The 17,828-nt window shown below is 38.1% G+C and overlaps 2 protein-coding genes across 4 annotated transcripts in view; one reads left to right on the top strand and one right to left on the bottom strand.

Annotated features, from left to right (window-relative positions):
• The window catches only part of LOC139150023 (EKC/KEOPS complex subunit GON7-like), a 33,038-nt gene extending 31,974 nt beyond the window's left edge, over positions 1-1,064 (bottom strand). Inside the window, exon 1 of the mRNA XM_070722164.1 lies at positions 832-1,064. Coding sequence (XP_070578265.1) covers positions 832-1,042 — 211 coding nt within the window. The 5' untranslated portion in view covers positions 1,043-1,064. The remainder of the gene's footprint in view (positions 1-831) is intronic.
• On the top strand, positions 1,041-13,357 carry LOC139150021 (uncharacterized protein C14orf119-like). Of its 3 annotated transcripts, none has more exons than XM_070722162.1 (2): positions 1,041-1,225; positions 10,163-13,357. In XM_070722162.1, the coding sequence occupies exon 2, from the start codon at positions 10,295-10,297 to the stop codon at positions 10,652-10,654; it is 360 nt and encodes a 119-aa protein (XP_070578263.1). In that variant the 5' UTR covers positions 1,041-1,225; positions 10,163-10,294; the 3' UTR covers positions 10,655-13,357. The 3 variants fall into 3 exon arrangements, with proteins under 3 accessions (XP_070578263.1, XP_070578262.1, XP_070578264.1); XM_070722161.1 differs by having other exon boundaries at positions 1,041-1,160; XM_070722163.1 differs by lacking the exon at positions 1,041-1,225 and adding an exon at positions 1,308-1,326.
• The last annotated feature ends 4,471 nt before the right edge of the window (positions 13,358-17,828 follow it).

A 17,828-nucleotide genomic window follows, 5' to 3' on the forward strand; every position in this document is an offset into this window, starting at 1 on the left:
TACTTTATAGAACACCACACATCGTTAATTAGACTCTCCACAGTCGCTGTGCCTTGTTTTGTGCGCGCCGCGATGGGTCTGCATTCGAAGGCTGTGCAGCTGTGAGCACGCGCTGCCAGACACAGCGACTGTCCGTTCTTGCAAGGATATGAATATTCATAAGGGTAGTGACGTCAAAAGAAACACCTATCTAACTGGGCGGAGAGAATATATACTAGTAGCTGGTAGACCTATATACGCTGTATGTTTTTATTTTTCATTTTTAATTTTATTTGGCTATGGTACTTGTCATTTTTTATTTGATTAACGGATGTGTGGAGTTCTATAAAGTACCCGGATCAGGCAGAAATCCGACCGGTCGCTTGCAAGAACGTCCAGACCCTGGGATTCGCGTCGCGTCTCTGAAGGGCGCGCGCGTGTTCCAACAGGGAAGAACGCGAATCGCAGGGTCTCTGCCAGACTAATCCGTAAATCAAATAAAAAATGACAAGTACCATAGCCAAATAAAATTGAAAATGAAAAATAAAACCATACCGCGTATAGAGGTTTACTAGCTGCTAGTATATATTCTCTCCGCCCAGTTAGATAGGTGTTTCTTTTGAAGTCACAACCCTAATGAATATTCATATACTTGCAAAAACCGACAGTCGCTGTGTCTGGCAGAGCGTGCTCACAGCTGCACAGCGTAGCCTTCGAATGCAGTCCCATCGTGGGCGCGCACAAAACAAGGCACAGCGACTGTGGAGAGTCTAGGCTGTGGTGAGCGGGGCTATTAGCTGTAGCGGAACACACAGCATCGTACGCAGGGCTATGTATAATAGAAGCCAATACCTTTAGCGGAAGGAGCATCTGTCGCCTGTTCTTTTCGTTCTTCCTCCACAAGTTCCGTCAATACGGAGTTTACATCTTCCTGTAATTTCTTAAGAGATTCATGTGTTCTTTTTAGTTGGCTTTTACCTCCCCCAGCGCCGACCGGGTAGCTAATTTCCCTCTGTTCTCCGGACTTTAGCGTCAAGACAGCAGACAGCATGGGCGTCGCCATTTTGGGTCATTGGGCATGCTCAGTGCATCTCTCAAGCTCTTGGCGATGCTGGGAACCATATATGTACTGGTAATATGGGTCAAAATTATCGGTTAGAAATTCGACCTTCTGGAAATGTGTAAGTCTATTTACAATCCATTGCAATCACAGGGATGATCATGGAGTTCTATGAGTTGAGTTGACGTAAGTCCTTCCTCTCCCACTTGTAAAGTTGTAGAGTGACCGAGACTCCACAGTGGAGGGACCGTGACAGCAGACAGTGGACTGCACAGTCCCTCCAGCAGGTAGGCACGAGAGGGAGTCATGCAGTCATGTACAACAGTGCATAGACCATGGTGGTAGAAGCTTCCCGTTTCCTCCTCAAAGTGCCGACCCTGCTTCCACGTGTCTCAAAGTGCCGGTTTAGCTTTAACGGAGAACCATTTGATTTCGGGGGTTGGGAAATTATCGGCGGGTGAAGGGGAAAGACATTTAGCCTGTGGGCTAAAAGGGTGCAGCGTTCCAACACAACAGTCAACAGACAGTATGCGTGGCAGGGCTGTGTTACCTGCCAGGCTATAGGCCTCCCACCAGGCCTGTGTATAGCTGGTAACACACAACCCAGCCACGCAGAGCTAAATAGACAGAAGCTACTAGAAAAAGAAACGTGCTGAATGCAGCAAACTGGGAACGGAGTTTTCTCTTGTACACATTTAAAGGACAGTCGTCCGAATTGCGCTCAAAGTCATATGGGGACCCATACCGCCAATGTTAACACTGCATCCAAGGTACGGGTACGATGTTGATTGATGAAAGTTAAAACATTTTTTTCATAATCTAAATCGTACAATTGAAATGTTGCAGCTAAGACGATGAGGTACCGGTACATCGATCTAGATATCGTCCTCGAAATACATTGTTTGTAAACAAGAAACTTGCACAGGCCCAGTTCCGATGACGGTTTCCCTTTAAATTAGCTGAACAATTCATAACCATACTTCAATTATCAATAAAACCCTGACTAGTGTTTAAAAGTTAAAAAAAGGTGTAGAGGGAGATGCTGCAAGTTTGAAATGCCAGTATACAAATACGAATTTCAATGAGAAAAGAAATTTTAAAAATACGTTTTTCTTGTCAAGTTCAAAAGATATACAAAGAGTTTTGAAGTTAATTGGACAGTCAATCAACTGTTTATCAGTCTACCTGTAAGTGTCTGTCAAGTTGAGTGAAGCACTGCTGATTGATGCAGTTCAAACTGGACTGGCATATTCAAGCTTGCCGCTTAGTAATCATTGTAGGAAATTCATGCAAAATAACAATACAATACAATAATACAATACTTTATTGCTCAACAGCATGCTCAAGGAGTGCGGCAAATAGCAACCAACTGGGCAGGTCACTTTGAAAAGTTGAAATTGCCTGCTCAAGCACTATATAATACTTGCCTTGGTAATATGCCTTGCATGCTGCATACTTGATGCACCTCACCTCTGATCTCAGCAAAACAAAAATTAAAAGTCTACCTGTTCATTAGGCAGGTAAGAGTAAAATTTTACCCGCATGTCCAGCCAAAAAAATTTAATTGCCCAAGACAGGTTGGCAGACAGTAAATATTTCATACTGTGTTATAATTGTTAATGTAAGAACCTACCGGTATGTCGTCTATTACCAAATAATTTTAAGATCTTATTTTGAATTACCATAAATGCAAGGTTTATCATCATTAAATTACTGTGAATACAGGTTCATCGTCTGTGTCAATTAAAATGATTTGAAGTGTATTCCTTGATTGAATAAAGCCCTACGGTAGCATTATGTAGTTCTGTGCAAGTTTACAGTTTTGAATGACAAGTATTATGTCAGGGTAGCAAGCTGTATGACTCGAAAGATGCCATTTCATATGCATCTGTACAAAATTTGACTCCACAGATTTCTATGGAGATAAGTGTGGCAATATTTCATGAAAATTTTCTCTCAGTCTGTCTACGCTTGCAGGCAGGCGGTTAAAGTTTAAAAAATATATGAATAAAGAAGTGAATAGCAGTTTAGTGAATTGTAGTTTTTATAATCAAGTGTCCCCTACCCCTGAGGTATTGCTAAGTAATTCAATTGATAAAATTCCAGCAATAGCTGACCCTTGAAATTCTTGTTGTGAGCTCTAAGTAGTGCCATTTGAGACCCCAGGCCAGTAACAGGCATTCGGCATTCACGAAATCAAATGCAAAAGAGGTTAGGAAACATCGTGTTGCTTTAATTTGCAAACTTTGTCTGCTTCAACTTAAAGCTTGCCTGTGCAGCAACATGTACCATCATTTCCAATGGAAATGTAACACATGTATAAAAAATCATGAACACACATTTGCATACATGTACCTCCAGGCAAACATCATACACATAGACAATTACAATATGTGTACCGGTATGTAGCATCTCAAACACATGTCGCTACATTCATTTTTGACAAGAAAATCAACTCAATGTATTATCATCACATCGACTTGTCACTTGAAATGCACAATGTCTTCTCATCCAGGAGACCTTGCTTTTTAATATTCCGTATGCCTCAACCCAAACCATTTCATTAAACTGCCACAAATGGTTAAATTTTCATCTTTGCATGTCAGGGAGCACAATTCAAAGGTTTCATCATTTTTGTATGAATTGCAGGAATATCACAACTTATGCCATTTCTTCAAGTAATTGACAGTGATAAACATTGCACACTGTGAACTTTGCTGGCACTACTTTTGTAATTACTATCTTTCCTACTTCTGCTTCACACATTTTATGATGTTTACATTCCCATTTGTGTTCAGGGAGAATCATTAAAACATGGGGTCAATACCATACCAGAAGTATAGTACAGTTTTGTGGTACTACCTTGGCTGAAAACGACACTTTATCCCTCTTCCGATTGTAATTTCCTTTTGTCAGTTTTGAGCTATGCTGTGCAGATTAGAGCTACGCTCTGCAGCTTTGACCTACACTGTAGATTTGACCGATGCTCTGCAGATTTGAACTATGCTCCATAGATTTGACCTACACTCTGTAGATTTGACTGATGCTCTGCAGATTTGAACTATGCTCCATAGATTTGACCTACACTCTGTAGATTTGACTGATGCTCTGCAGATTTGAACTATGCTCCATAGATTTGACCTATACTCTGTAGATTTGACCGATGCTCTGCAGATTTGAACTACTCTCTCCAGATTTGACCTATACTCTGCAGATGAGGGCAACGTTCTGCAGATTTGACCTGCGCTCTGCAGATTTGAACATCTGTCTTCAGATTTTAGCTACGTTCTTCAGATTCGAGCTATCCTCTACAGGTTTTAAAGGTGCTCTTCAAATACAATGTTGCTCTTGTCTCTCTTCAGATTTGAGCATAGCTCAAAAAGCTCAAATTCTGAAGAAGGAAATTACATTCTGAAGAGGGATAGTAGTGTTTTGGGCCACAGTAACAGCTTCATTTCCCTTGAAACAAAGTGTTCATGACTTGTGGCATACATACTCAGCAGCAACAATGAATAGAAGCATTTAACTTTTACAAGGGACGACCTCTAACCCAAACAGATCATGATGTAAATATTGAATAATGAAGATCTTTTTTTAAGTATAATTGGACCATTTTTTTATCAATGAATATTAATGAGAAACACAGTAGCTGGTAGCCAATTCAGCTTTACTGTGACATTTCAGATAAATTTAAATAAATTTACATTAATTCAGATCTAATTTACCAAGATACTTGACAAAGAAAATGGGAAATATTTACCAGTTGAATGTTTGTGTGACCAAAATATGAGAAAAATATTTTAAAAATTAGAAATGGCTATATCATATACTTTTAAATATATCTGCACTAAGAGAGACCTGCAAGGCAAACATCAATGAAACTAGCAGTGACAGAGAAGAGGTTTTTCCTAAGGATGGCAAAAAAATTAAGAAAATGAAGTACTTAATTTGTTGTAATATGAAAAAATCTCAATGAGGTCAGCCTGGAGCTGATAAGCGCAATTTCAAAGCAAATGATAATTTTGTTAATGTGAGAGTAAATAATATATTACTGTTTTACAACATAGGTGAGTTTTGAGAAGAAAATTGGATTTTGATTGACATTCATGACAATGACGATGACACCATATATGTGTACGTGTCAACTGAGAAAAGAGGAAACTCAAGTCTCGGTATATTTATATATAGTATTTTTATGAGAACAATATCATATTACTGTTTCCGTAAAGGACTGTCTTATCCTTATTTTTACCTTTATATTTACCAGAGTCTCAAGGATTTAGAAGAAGACAGAATGATCACAGACAATACTATTGATTTCTTGTTTACCTTAACCCTTTGAGTGCTTTAATTTCTTCCCTCCAAAATTTAGTGCAACATTTTACAAATAATTATGATTTTTTCCTGTAATTTGTTTTATAATTTTGGACCAAATGGACATCACTTTTCATTGGCTACAAGTTTTGATCTAAATTTTGAGAAAAATCTTAAAAAAATTGCCGTGGTTAAATTTTTGATAAAGGCGACAAAAATTGACTTTATCACTCAAAGGGTTAAACAGAAATTGCCTCTGCATTTTTTCATCTTCACGTCAATTGCAATTATTACAGAGGTAACCCCCTCCCACCTCCACACCTTATTCAACGCTGCCTGGAAACTTTTAATATTATTTCGTGCATCACAACACCACAGTGACTAACTGGCCCATGCAGCCTTGCATTAACAAAACAAAACCTTATGGATTTATAGGTTATTGTGAAATGAAAAGCCCTTGTCATGTGATGTAAATTCCGGGGCCACTGCAGCTTCTTCATGTTTCAAGGGAATGTACACAACTGAGCAGTTTTAGACTGACGAATTGCCTCAGTGCATTATCCAGTAATCTTCAGTACCTCAGAAAAGGTTAGCTGTAGGGATAACAGATGGAGCTGGGACAGAGAGTCTATGAAAAACACCATGGTAACTGTTGTTACCGTGGGTACTTGAACCGTACCAGTCATTTGAAATTGCAAGCGCCAGGGGGAAATGAACGGATATTCCTTGCTGCAGAGTGAATGTAAGAGATTTACTCCATAAATCAGCCGCAGCCTTGAGACTTTGAATTGAAATATGTGGTGTTCTGCACCCAGGTCCATCTTGTTGATAAAACGAAAATTAGGTAATGTCCCCAGACTTATAAGTGGTAGTGACATATGTGGCATCCACTTCCAAATTGCATGTAACATTGGGGGAACTTTACCTTCAGGACTTCCATGGGCTCTTTCCTTAATACTATTAACTATGACATTTGCAAGAGCAAAACGAAAAACATTATGGAAGTACCCTGCATGGTAATATCAATTGCTCAGATTTGCCAGTGTGTCAATTTATCATTTCAAGTATCGGTACATATCTTTATTTATTCGTCTCTGCTAAGCTTTGATTCGGTAAAGGGCTGTCCGTCGAAACTGTAACATTACATATGATCATAGTTGACGCAAATTAGATTAACTGTGATTACTGCGCAGAGTTTATGGTAGCAGTAATTTCATTATAATCCGCGGTGATGCCTATTGCATTAACTCTAAGCCTCAGTTTGCTCATCAGCCACTTCCATGTAAATATTCACGTAGCTCACAGCGGGCGTACCCGGAAACAAGAGTTTGACAGGAATAAGCTGATAAAAATGATTGCACAAATTGTGTGTGAAGTGTGTTTTAGTAAAAATGAGTTCTGACACAATTGGAAATTTTTCCTCACGTAAATCCCATTCGTCTTGATTCTGTTGGCTAGGTTGGAGTCGCTTCTTGGGATAACGTCGTGAGTAAAGGCTCCTGGCATATTCAGCTGAGCGGTAGCACTTTGTACACATACTGTGAGTGGCTTTATTAGAAAACCGTTGAAGCAAAAATCGACGTTAGTAGCTCGTGTACCCAGTAGTTATTTCAAGCTCCCCAATGCTAACTGTATGGGGCTGGATCAATTATTCAGATGGCTAGCCATACTAACGTTTCTAGACAACGACTGTGCCAGTCTGTTGCAGTCGCCATCAATTAGTAATTTTTTTTGACATAATCCTATTGCATTAAATTGAAGACAGTTATAATGGTATAATGGCAACACCAGAAAATATATTAAAACATGGCATTATTATTATTTTGCTGTATCTTTGTGATTCAGAAACTTGGATATTCTTGAAATAATAATTGTTAAATACATACATGGTGGTCATATGAAAAAATTAATTATGATACATATTGATATATACCACTAGATATATATCGGAAAACGCACCATATGTATTTATATAAGAAAATATGTTGTTAGTGCATACTGGTCATTATCTCATTATTTCTGTCTCTCTGTCAGTGTCTATGTGTCTGTCTGCCTCTCTCTCTGCGTCATTTAGCTGGGTTAACGATTGAAGTACATCAGATGAAAAAATTAGACATGATTGTGGATTTACTGCCTGACATGATCTTATCCATTGCTGTTTTGTTAAAATTAATGACATCTTTTACAGGGGGAAACCTTAAGAGAAGCCTATAACCCAATTAATGAGTTACTGGATCTGTGGTGATACGTGCAATACTACCTGTTAGATCTTCAGGCCATGATCCTGTCTCTCGTAACACACTCATTATCTCACACTTGCAGGGTGAAAATCACACCGGCCAATCCTAGTATTTAATGAGACCTCAACGGTGCAATTACAATGATTTTACGTGGGGATTTACACGATTTTGCCAGAACAAGAAAAAAAAGCTGTTGAACAGTCTGTTGCCGATCACTTGTGTTCCCGTACTTTTTACAGTTTCTTGTGTGTTCACAAAGATAGTACGTACGTTGTTTTCCGGGAACAAATATGATTACAGAATTTTGAAATGAAGTTAAAACGCTGAAAGATTAAAGGCTGTACTTCTTTTTATGATGTTTTGCTGATGAAAGGCATGCTTGCTGTGAGTCTGAACACAGCTTGAAGAGAACTTTAAGATCATGAGCACTTTGACTTGTCTTGTGCCTAATTTCCTGCATTCAGTCAACCATGATGCAAGAGTAATAGACTGCGGGACTGCACCATTCCATTTCATCCGTCAGGGAAAGTGGATGGCCGTCTGCCGACTCAAAACTTTGTCATTCTCTTCTAAATTATGGTGAAAAGAAGTTGCATTTGGGTTTCATTAAAACTAATTGGTGAAGCGGATGTGATAAGCAGTTGAAAAAATTGTGATGATAGATTTTACACAAAAACAGTGGATGACAGCTTAAGTGAGAAATAGCCTTTTTGACATTTTGATGGCATAATGAGTCATTCTTTAAAGGGACACTAGATGAAAGCACAAAGTATTGGCATTGCCAGGCTAGTATATCATGTACAATATACAATGTTATGGTTGACAAGCGAATTCTGGACCGGACAAAAATTCAGCCGTCAACAATATAACAGGTATTACAAGTTGAACAACAGGCATTTCCGTGTGATTTCTGGGAAAGAACGGGAAACTGTATTTAACAAACAGAACAAAGAAATTACAGTTAATGGAGCGTTAACCTTGCTGCTTTATGCACTTAACAGATTACTTATGTCCTCAGTGACACATGAATAGCAGACAGAATGTATATCATGGGATAATTTACACCACATACGTAGCTGCAAGCGGAATGAGAGCTGTGCACTCCAATGAGAGGCAATTCATCAGGTTTTCAGCAGTTCAAAAAAGCTTATTTCAAACGTAGCATATTAGTTAGAGAATAAAACTCATATAGTTTGCTCGCATCGGCCATTTTGTCATTCGGAGATGAATTGTCAGTCCAAAAAAAGAATCTGAAGTTTTAAATCCTTCGAGTGCTGTAACTCTTTCCCACCAAAATTTCAGTGTAACATTCTACTGATTTCATGAATTTTTCTGTAATTTTGTGATAATTTTGGATCAAGTGGACATAACCTTTCAATGGCTACAATTTTTGACCAATATTTTGGGTAAAATCTGGAAAAAATTGTTGAGATCTGAAAAAAAGTTGCTTGCTACGTTATTTTCTATAAAGCCAACAAAAGTTGACTTTGGCACTCAAAGGGTTAAAGAAAGTTGTTCCTAACAAATGATGTTGTGTTTGGGTGCTGATATCAATCATGTTTGAGTATCCAGCTTGAACAGCTCAGTAGCTGCCTCTGGGCCATACACAGGTCTAGTTTTTCCCTAAGAGGGACAGAAAATGCCGGTCTGCTCGGGCATTAGTAAATACGACTACTTGTAAATCTTGGAATGGTGGGTTCAAGTGTCAGAAGACTTCTGTGTGATCCTTGTAAGTGTGAAAAGCTTGTCTTACACAGGTTTCACTCGTCAGTTATCGTTAATGTGCAGTACTTCTCTTGGCAGTCGAGCTGAACTAGAAAGGTTTTCGTGATTATTGTATTATAGGTTTTACTATACACCTGTCAGATAAATTTTCATTTCGTTGTCAACTTGAGGCCCAGTGGAACTCTAGAGTGATTTGGGTTTTGACTTTGTTGTTAAAATGTTCTCATAGAAGTGCAAGTAATACAGACTTTGGCAGCTACCTAGTTTTCAAAATTGAACTTTGGATTTGTTAATTTAAAATGTTACTCTACAATGAAAGCTTAGTCATTGTTCCCTTTATTTTTTTTTCACTTGAGTGAGGATGGGTTTGATATTAATCCTTTGCGTGTTGTAATTTTTCCCACCAAAATTTTTGTACAACATTTTACAAATTTTTATGAATTTTTCTGTAATTTGTTTGGTAATTTTGGACCAAATGGACACCATATATCATTGGCTACAGTGTTTCATAAAAATTCTAGCAAAAATCTGAAAAAAATTGACCAGGGTATATTTTCTGAAGGTGACAAAAATTGACTCTCACGCTTAAAGGGTGAAAGTATTGGGAAATGTAGGCAAATGCCTAGAATTTCTACCTGTGATGCATGCTTTATTAATATCATTTAAAGGTTAGTAATATTAATAACCAACTCACAGCACAGTCCAACAAGTGGGTATGAATTGTCGCAAATTATGAATTCATTGGTTTTATGCATAAAGGTGGGGTACTTCATCTGCAACTGAAGAAATATCGTACATGTACATTGTAAGAGTCGGTGACAATGTATTCTTTTCTCCCTTGCAGCCAAGCATTGTACCGGTAAAGCCATGATGATACTCTAGCAGTTACGGGCATGACGGGGTTTTGTTGTGACATTTCAAAAAGCAGCAATTGTACTTCATTTTGTGTGCAAAGAGAAGGAAACAGGAAAAAGTAATGGCTGGAATGGACATGTGGAGAAGTGATAATTTGACTATCAGGGAGAAGGAAATCCAGGCGGTTATCCACTGGTTTGTCAACTGGAGCAGCATGCAGAGGGAAGACTTCATCAAAAATCTGCTCGACAAGGCGCTGCCGGCAAACGTTGATGCTCTGGACAACGCCCTGAACTCCCTGGAACTGGCCGGCCAACCTCCCAGCATTTTCAAGTGTCAGTTGAAGCTCTTCAACGGATGGTTTATCGAGTGGACCCAGAAAGACAGGGACAATTTCATGGGGAAGCTCACTGAGATCGATCCGGCGTTTGTCAGACGGTTTTATGAACTGTTGGAAGCAGAGAGCACTCAGACGCAATGAGAAAGTAGCCCCGAGGAGGAGAGAGCCTGTAGTGGCAGTACATTCCATTAGACATGACTTGCAGCTCTCGTATATTGCCTTGATGAATTTTCCTCTATGAAAAAAGACTTTGAATAATGTGTTAACTATCTACGACAGCATCGTTAATTTTCTTGTATTTATTGAGAGATACACTGCCCACTGGCCAGCGGGTAGACCCGTCACTCGATAAACTTCTCTGCTACGCCGGGGCCGGACTCATGGCGGACTAGTAAATCTAATCTGTGTGTGTTTTATTGTGAGATAATCTGAGCTACTGATTGGTTTGACTTGTGCCAGCCATAGCAATCATGCCCAATTCCCCCTGGGTTATTTTCTGCTTGGTTTTCTCTCAATCGATCATCCTTATTTCACTGTGTACCAGTATTACATACTCTGAACACAGCCAAGGACAACCCTGTATCTTATCTTACACTCAAGAAAGCAAAACAAAACAAAATAGTCTGCTCAGACCTTCGTGAAGAAGACACCATGTACAATGGCAATGGCTACATTTCATTCCGTGTTTGAACTCTGTAATTAAGTGTATTGAGTTCATCAAATTCATTTACCTAAACACTGGGGTATATTCTGGTGCACAACGAATGGCTGTGGCTGAAGTGCTTCCATGCAGATTGTATTTCCTTTCAAGTGGCACGTTGTATGTGGTATTCACAGTTATTGCAGATTTTGTAATACGACATTATTTAGAATGCCGTGTGGTATCACTGTTTCGCGCCTTCAACACTCTATCAAACAGCAAAAGCATGATAGTTGACGTGATAACATTTGATTTCTTAAATGGGTATGCCGTTATTAAACTGAAGGCAAATTGCTTCAAGGAATTTAAAAGTTCCGGGGAAGTCAATGACTTGCAAAACTGTGAATAAGATCGGTACATCTGTAGAACAATAAGAATACCACATCAAAAGCTACGCTTCTTGAAAAGCACCTGGTACAGGTGTGTGGCAGCTATTTAAATGTAAGTAAGAAGCAGCTTTATATAAAGCCAGTATATCTCCCATATGTGGATGAAGAAGGGTCAGTGAATTATGACCATATAATGATATTATCCCACGGCAATGTTTGTTCGATTGCTGGATTTCACCTGTTAAAGATAGGTTTTTAGTCCATTTCAAATCACAGGTTGTTAGAGTGATAAGGAAGTGACAAAGAGATCAACTGATTTGCTTAAGTGTGAAAGAAAGGCAGCGCCTTGCATAAGATCATTCCCTGTGGCTATAACAAAAATTGATTTTTTTTTTAATGTCAGAGCGGCGATTCCTCTCAGAGTTCATAAATCCAGTATTCACTAACCTAAGCAAAGTTGGAGAGCAGTGCACAGATGCCGAAATAGGTGTACTGTATGTCAAATATTGTAAGAGTGAAGACACTGTATATACACTACTGATTGTATTCTGGCATGGATATACTTGTATATGTAACCTGTTCAGGCCAGAGAAAAGAAAATTATTGTTCCTCAGATTTATTTGGCAAAGCTACAGAGACTGAGCAAGTTTTAAAATTTATTTTACTAGCCAATAAAATCTCCCACTGGTTACATTCTACTGATGATTTGGAGTCTAGATTTTTACAACCTGTCAATTTAAATAGATTATAACTCTAATGGAGACATGACACATACAGATAGTATTTACGGAACTAATTCTTAGCATTTCCACATGCTCTCAAATGAAAACAAAAAACTGTAAAATATGCGCAACAAAAATGCCGCAACAGTTGCAATTCGGAAGTATATGTTTGCTGCAATCTTAAACAATATAAAGTGGTTAATTTTTAAGTAGAAGCAGTGATTCTGCGGAATAATTGTATTGTATCTTATGAATGTTTTTCTAACATTAAATTTAAAAAAGTTCACCAAACTTTTCATTTTAAGATGGATATTATATCAGAACTGAGTCACATGGATGCATGTCTATTGACCCTTTGAGTGCCGTAATTTTTTCCCACCAAAATTTTAGTACATTTTACCAGTTTTTGCGAATTTTTCTGTAATTTTCTTGATAATTTTGGACCAAATAGACATCATATTTTATTTGCTACAGTTTGTTCTCAAAATTTGTGCAAAAGTCTGGAAAAAATTTAGTAGAGTATATTTCATAGAGGTGACAAAAATTGATTTTTGTGCTAAAAGAGTTAATCCCTGACACTACCAGTCCTGCGTAGGTGTACGTCAGTGGAGCGAATCATGCATGAATACCAACATTTGTACTTGTCAGTCTTTTCATAAGCCCAGCAAGCCTCGGAAATCATACTTACACATGTTTAACCTGAAATAGATAACAATGAACAGACAAAATGATGCTGTGAAAAGTAGACAGATTGTTGCTATGAAACATTTAAAATGTGATCTCACATTTCAAAGTTATAACAAATCTCTCAGACCTTTACAGATACTAAATTCAACAGAAAAGGATTTCATTGAAAAACAAGAAGTGAAAAAGAAATGAACAATAATGGAAGCAATCTCTGTAAGTTTGTAAATTCAAGATCATGGTTAAGTCTTGGGGATTTAGAGTGTTTTGTCATAATTTTGCTAGAATCAAGCAACTGTACTATGGGAACTTTTTGTATAAGTGAAGTCTATTATGAGAGTAATTTTATTTTGAGTCCATATTGTACTTTTTGTGCCGTTTTGTCAATAATATAAAGGGGGTTTCATCATATCATTTCCATGAGTCTTCAGTTTCTCTGAGAGACAAATATGTTCTTGAATATGATGACAATGAAATAGTTTCCCTTGTCTCTAAACAAGTGATCAGATTAATTCTAAAATTACGTTGGATGACAGACCTTATGCAAAGATAACACCAAAGATGTCACATGGTGTGACCTCGTGTTTTTAACATCTTTTCTCTGCAAGTATGGAACATTTCATGTTCAATCTGAATTACAGTGCTGTATGTCAGACTGGATCTGTTAAGGGTAAAGTTTCTTTCAGGAAAACATAGAAACTGAAAATAAATTGTGTAAATGATAGACTGTGTGAGTAAATAGATGAAATAACCATGTAAAAAATCAATGCTCTCTTTCAACAAAGTAATAAACTAAAGAAAGAAAATTTGCAGACATACAGTTTGGAGCAGGGTCTGCTGCTGAAGATGGCCATAATAACCCAGTTTTCCAGGCATTTCACTGTTCACCCTTGTCTCCTGAAGTGGACACTGTTGCAGACCTGGAAACATTGAGGACCCTCGACACCACTGTCAGCAGAGGGAGGCTTTTACTGGCAATTTGCTCACACATCGATCTAATCAGAATGTACCGACCTTTGACCTTTCAAGCGCTCTTACATCGAAAGTGAACAAGTTGAAAAAATAAAATAAAACTGAATGAGTGAATGACCTTTAGCTGGAGTAGCTGTCACCCTGAGTCGTGACTTCTACACTTTTTGTTATCAGCATTCAAACTACAAAATGACCTGAATAAAAGCATGCGGAAAGATCCTAGAACTTGTTGATAGATCGGAGCTATGTATATTCTCTCCACCAGGTTGAACAAGAGCATGGAAATGCATGCAGTTATCAGGGACAATTGTGAATTTCACCTGAGGTATTTGTGCTTCCTGCAGCAAAATTAATTAGGTTCGCTTGGAAAAATTATGGACACATGATTAACAGATTATCTTCGATAAAAAAAAACAAGCGGGCCGCCCAGGAATCCTGGTTCAGTGGCTAGAGTTATTTATCTGTTGGTTTTCACATCAGATTTGTCAATGTGAGCGCTAAGCGCACAATGTGCATACAGGCTCCCATTGGACTTGGCTTGCAACAAAGATGGAAGCATAATTTGATACCCTGGGTCCTTTTCTGCTACGCTCGTTGAAATCGACCGAGATTAGCTTCGCTCATCCTACTCTGGCTCCGGGGTAACCAACTTGGACAATATAGCAAATTATCCAATTGGCAAATGAGATGGAATTCTAGCAAACCGGAGCTGCAGGATATCCCAGATTACTTTCTGGTGTGCATTTGTGTTTAAATCAACTTGATTCACGGTGGCATTGTCCAGGCTGACCCAGAGATCTGAGCACACCACCTTCACGGATAGATTATCCCTTGTGGAATCTTCATGTTGGACTCTGATACACTTTAATCATCTTGGCCCGGTACATTTTTCTCCAAGCTCATAAAAATTCCTCCCCCAGTCCCCGAGTGACACTCGCTTGGATGGAAAATGACGGATCAAAGAGCAAGGAGAGGTAGTCTAATAAAGATTATAGTGTCAGCAGTTGGGTTGATAACTATGATCTTTCACTGTGTTGAACAATTGTGACCGAATGGCACAGTACGGTGGGAACTTCATGGTTTGGTATAACAATTTTACACGCAGTTTGAGGTGTTACACTAATTTAATATTTTTACTCAGGTCTTGCTGCTTTGAAATTGAACATTATATATTGAGGTAGAATGTGCCTTGGGGACAGATAGTCAAACTCTCAAATTTTTACAATTCTTTCTCTAATCTATCACTTGTGAGGGCTCATATTAAAGCTATTGGAGTAGGAAAAAATTTTCTTCTTTAATACTTACTGAAAATTTCAAAAATTTATTTTTACCCATTGATCTGGGATGGCGGCCATTTTGAATTTCAGATATTGGTAAGTGTCAGGTAATTTGTTTCTCTGATACCAAACTTTGCAAGGTGATCTCTGATTTTTATTTTTGAATTGATGATTTTTGATGGAGATTTTTATTTGGGAAAGTTTCAGCAAAAATTTAAGTCTTTCACTTTTGAGGTGCTTTAGTAGTTTAATACTACCTTAATGTTGGACGACACAAATTCAACCTCTGTCTCTTGATAGTCTGCGAGAGACTTCTGAGAGGAGTTCAAAAACCTGAACATGAATTTTTCATGTTGTCATTCTGACCTAGACATTCAAGAGAGATTATTCATGGATACTGTCTTTCACAGGTACGAATATCACTAAAGTCTAGCTGTTACATCTCTGATCCACCTTCAAAGTACAAATCCACTGAGCTCAAGGAACAGCACTGTAGAGATCTTTATTGACCTTGCCCTGTGTTTGTACCGTACACTGATATATGTTTCGTGTTGCCCATGACTCTAGGGCACACAATTGATATCCATTGTGTAAAATGCTTTGACATGGTGCACTTGGTGCTCATTATCTGGAAAAAATCCTTGTCCCTTTCATGCCGTCCCTTTCACGTATTGCATACACTTTATGCTCACCTTATCAGATCTGCTAGAGATTTCATATGGTTGTTACATCAAATTGGGGATGTTGATAGCAAGGAACAGGGCACTGCTATTACATTCACACAAGATGAAATGCCATGATGAGAGAAAAAAAACCCTGCCTGTTAAAAAGGACGGGATAATTTGTGATAGCGCGGTTTTATTCACATTCGTCCTTCAGCTGCACTCATTAAAGCTCCGGAGAAGCTCCGTCAATGCTACAATGGCAGGAAAGCGACATAAAGAGCAAGCAAAACAGAGATTTGTGTGAAAGATGTCTGTTTAATGTGGACTGCAGTCCTATGAGGAGATTGCCATGGCATCACTTTCATGCCCTCTTTTACATCGAGGGGGATTCATTGCTTGTTAACACGCATCCTATGACTGAGCACAGATATTTGAACACAGCCACGCTTTGAAATATCACAGAAAGACACTGAGTACATCAGATTTATTAACTCTTTGCAAGATGCAGCAACTTGGTGCTTTTACCTTTGAGCAATGTATGTGATACAACCATGATTTCTTTGATATATTCAGACTTTCTATCCAGGAAAACAGGTGTGGGAGCTAGAGTTATGAATGACGGGAAATTGTGGCAGCTCTTCTCTGTATCTGGGTTCAAAACTATATGTGTTTAGACTGCAGAATTTCCTGTATACACCTTGAACAATGCATTTCTAAGCAAATATATATCTTGGAGTACTGGAGTACATACGCTGGTGTACAATAAATTTTGCATATACAACCTTTATAGTCATGCATAGAGTTAATTCAAACCAACTACCCACAATCCTTCTGGTTTGTGGCTGTAAAATTGGTGGACTGTGTGAGTGTGTTATATATCTTTCCATTAAATTTTATTGTACAATGATTTGATAAGTCACTTTTGATTTTTTTTTCCTTTTAAAGGTTAGAAACAAGTTTTCTCTGAAATGGCTGGGTAGCTTTTATAGGGACAAGTGGAAAACGTCTCCTGACAGTAAGTCTGACAGTTGCTACTAAATCATTGGGAAGCACCCAACTGAGTATTACATGGCACTAAATGGAAGCGATGCTGGGGGATCGTGCACTTGCCTGCAAGCACACTGCTTGAAATGGTCTTTTTTTCCCTGGCGCCTACTTTTTTGACATTAAATGATCATGTTACAAGGACTCTCTCCCGCTCAGATGCGATGTGCTTGGTGCTCCCTCAAAAAAGGAGGAAAACAACTGCTACACAATTGATTATAAGGATTTGTTTTCTGCACACATGGCATCAAAATTATTATTGACGAAAAATGATGGAATTAAACAAGCCTCAAATTTTTGAACCAACGTACAGTGTGTTAATGTTTGGCAAGACATTTGCCATGTTAGTTTGTACACAAAGAAAAACATTAAGAACACTGCTCAGCATGTGTGAACTTGCTCAAAAGAAAAAGTGTGTACAATACTTGTGTTGCTTTAAATCCTGTCATCAAAATGGCTAAATACCCAGCATTACATGCATTCATATAAAATGACATTATTAAAACATTTGTAATTATCTTTTACTGTTTGCAAATGCCTGTGCTGATTATTTTTATTCCAATATGAAGAATAATTTCTTCACCCTAAAAATTCAACATCAATTGAATAGAGCAAGATGTGACAGAGAACAATTTACTACTATTGCAAGCCAAATCCATGCACTTAGCCTGCAATTATTTCAGCATGTAAGTCACCATGATTGCAAAGAGAAAATGGTATAACTGAATTATATATATATATATATATATATATATATATATATATATATATACACACACACATACACACACACCACATACACCCCAAGTTAACATTTATATTAGGTATATATGTATATGTGTGCACATCCCAATTTGCAGTCAGTGTGTGTAATGCCGCATTACAATTATCTGATGGTTGCCCGGTAGTGTGAAGCATTGAC

This window comes from Ptychodera flava, chromosome 14 (assembly GCF_041260155.1).
Source record: "Ptychodera flava strain L36383 chromosome 14, AS_Pfla_20210202, whole genome shotgun sequence".
Classification (NCBI taxonomy): Eukaryota; Metazoa; Hemichordata; class Enteropneusta; family Ptychoderidae; genus Ptychodera; species Ptychodera flava.

Bases quoted from the DNA above. Each gene is read 5' to 3' on its own strand.
- LOC139150021 (XM_070722162.1), top strand. From the start codon at position 10,295: ATGGCTGGAATGGACATGTGGAGAAGTGATAATTTGACTATCAGGGAG.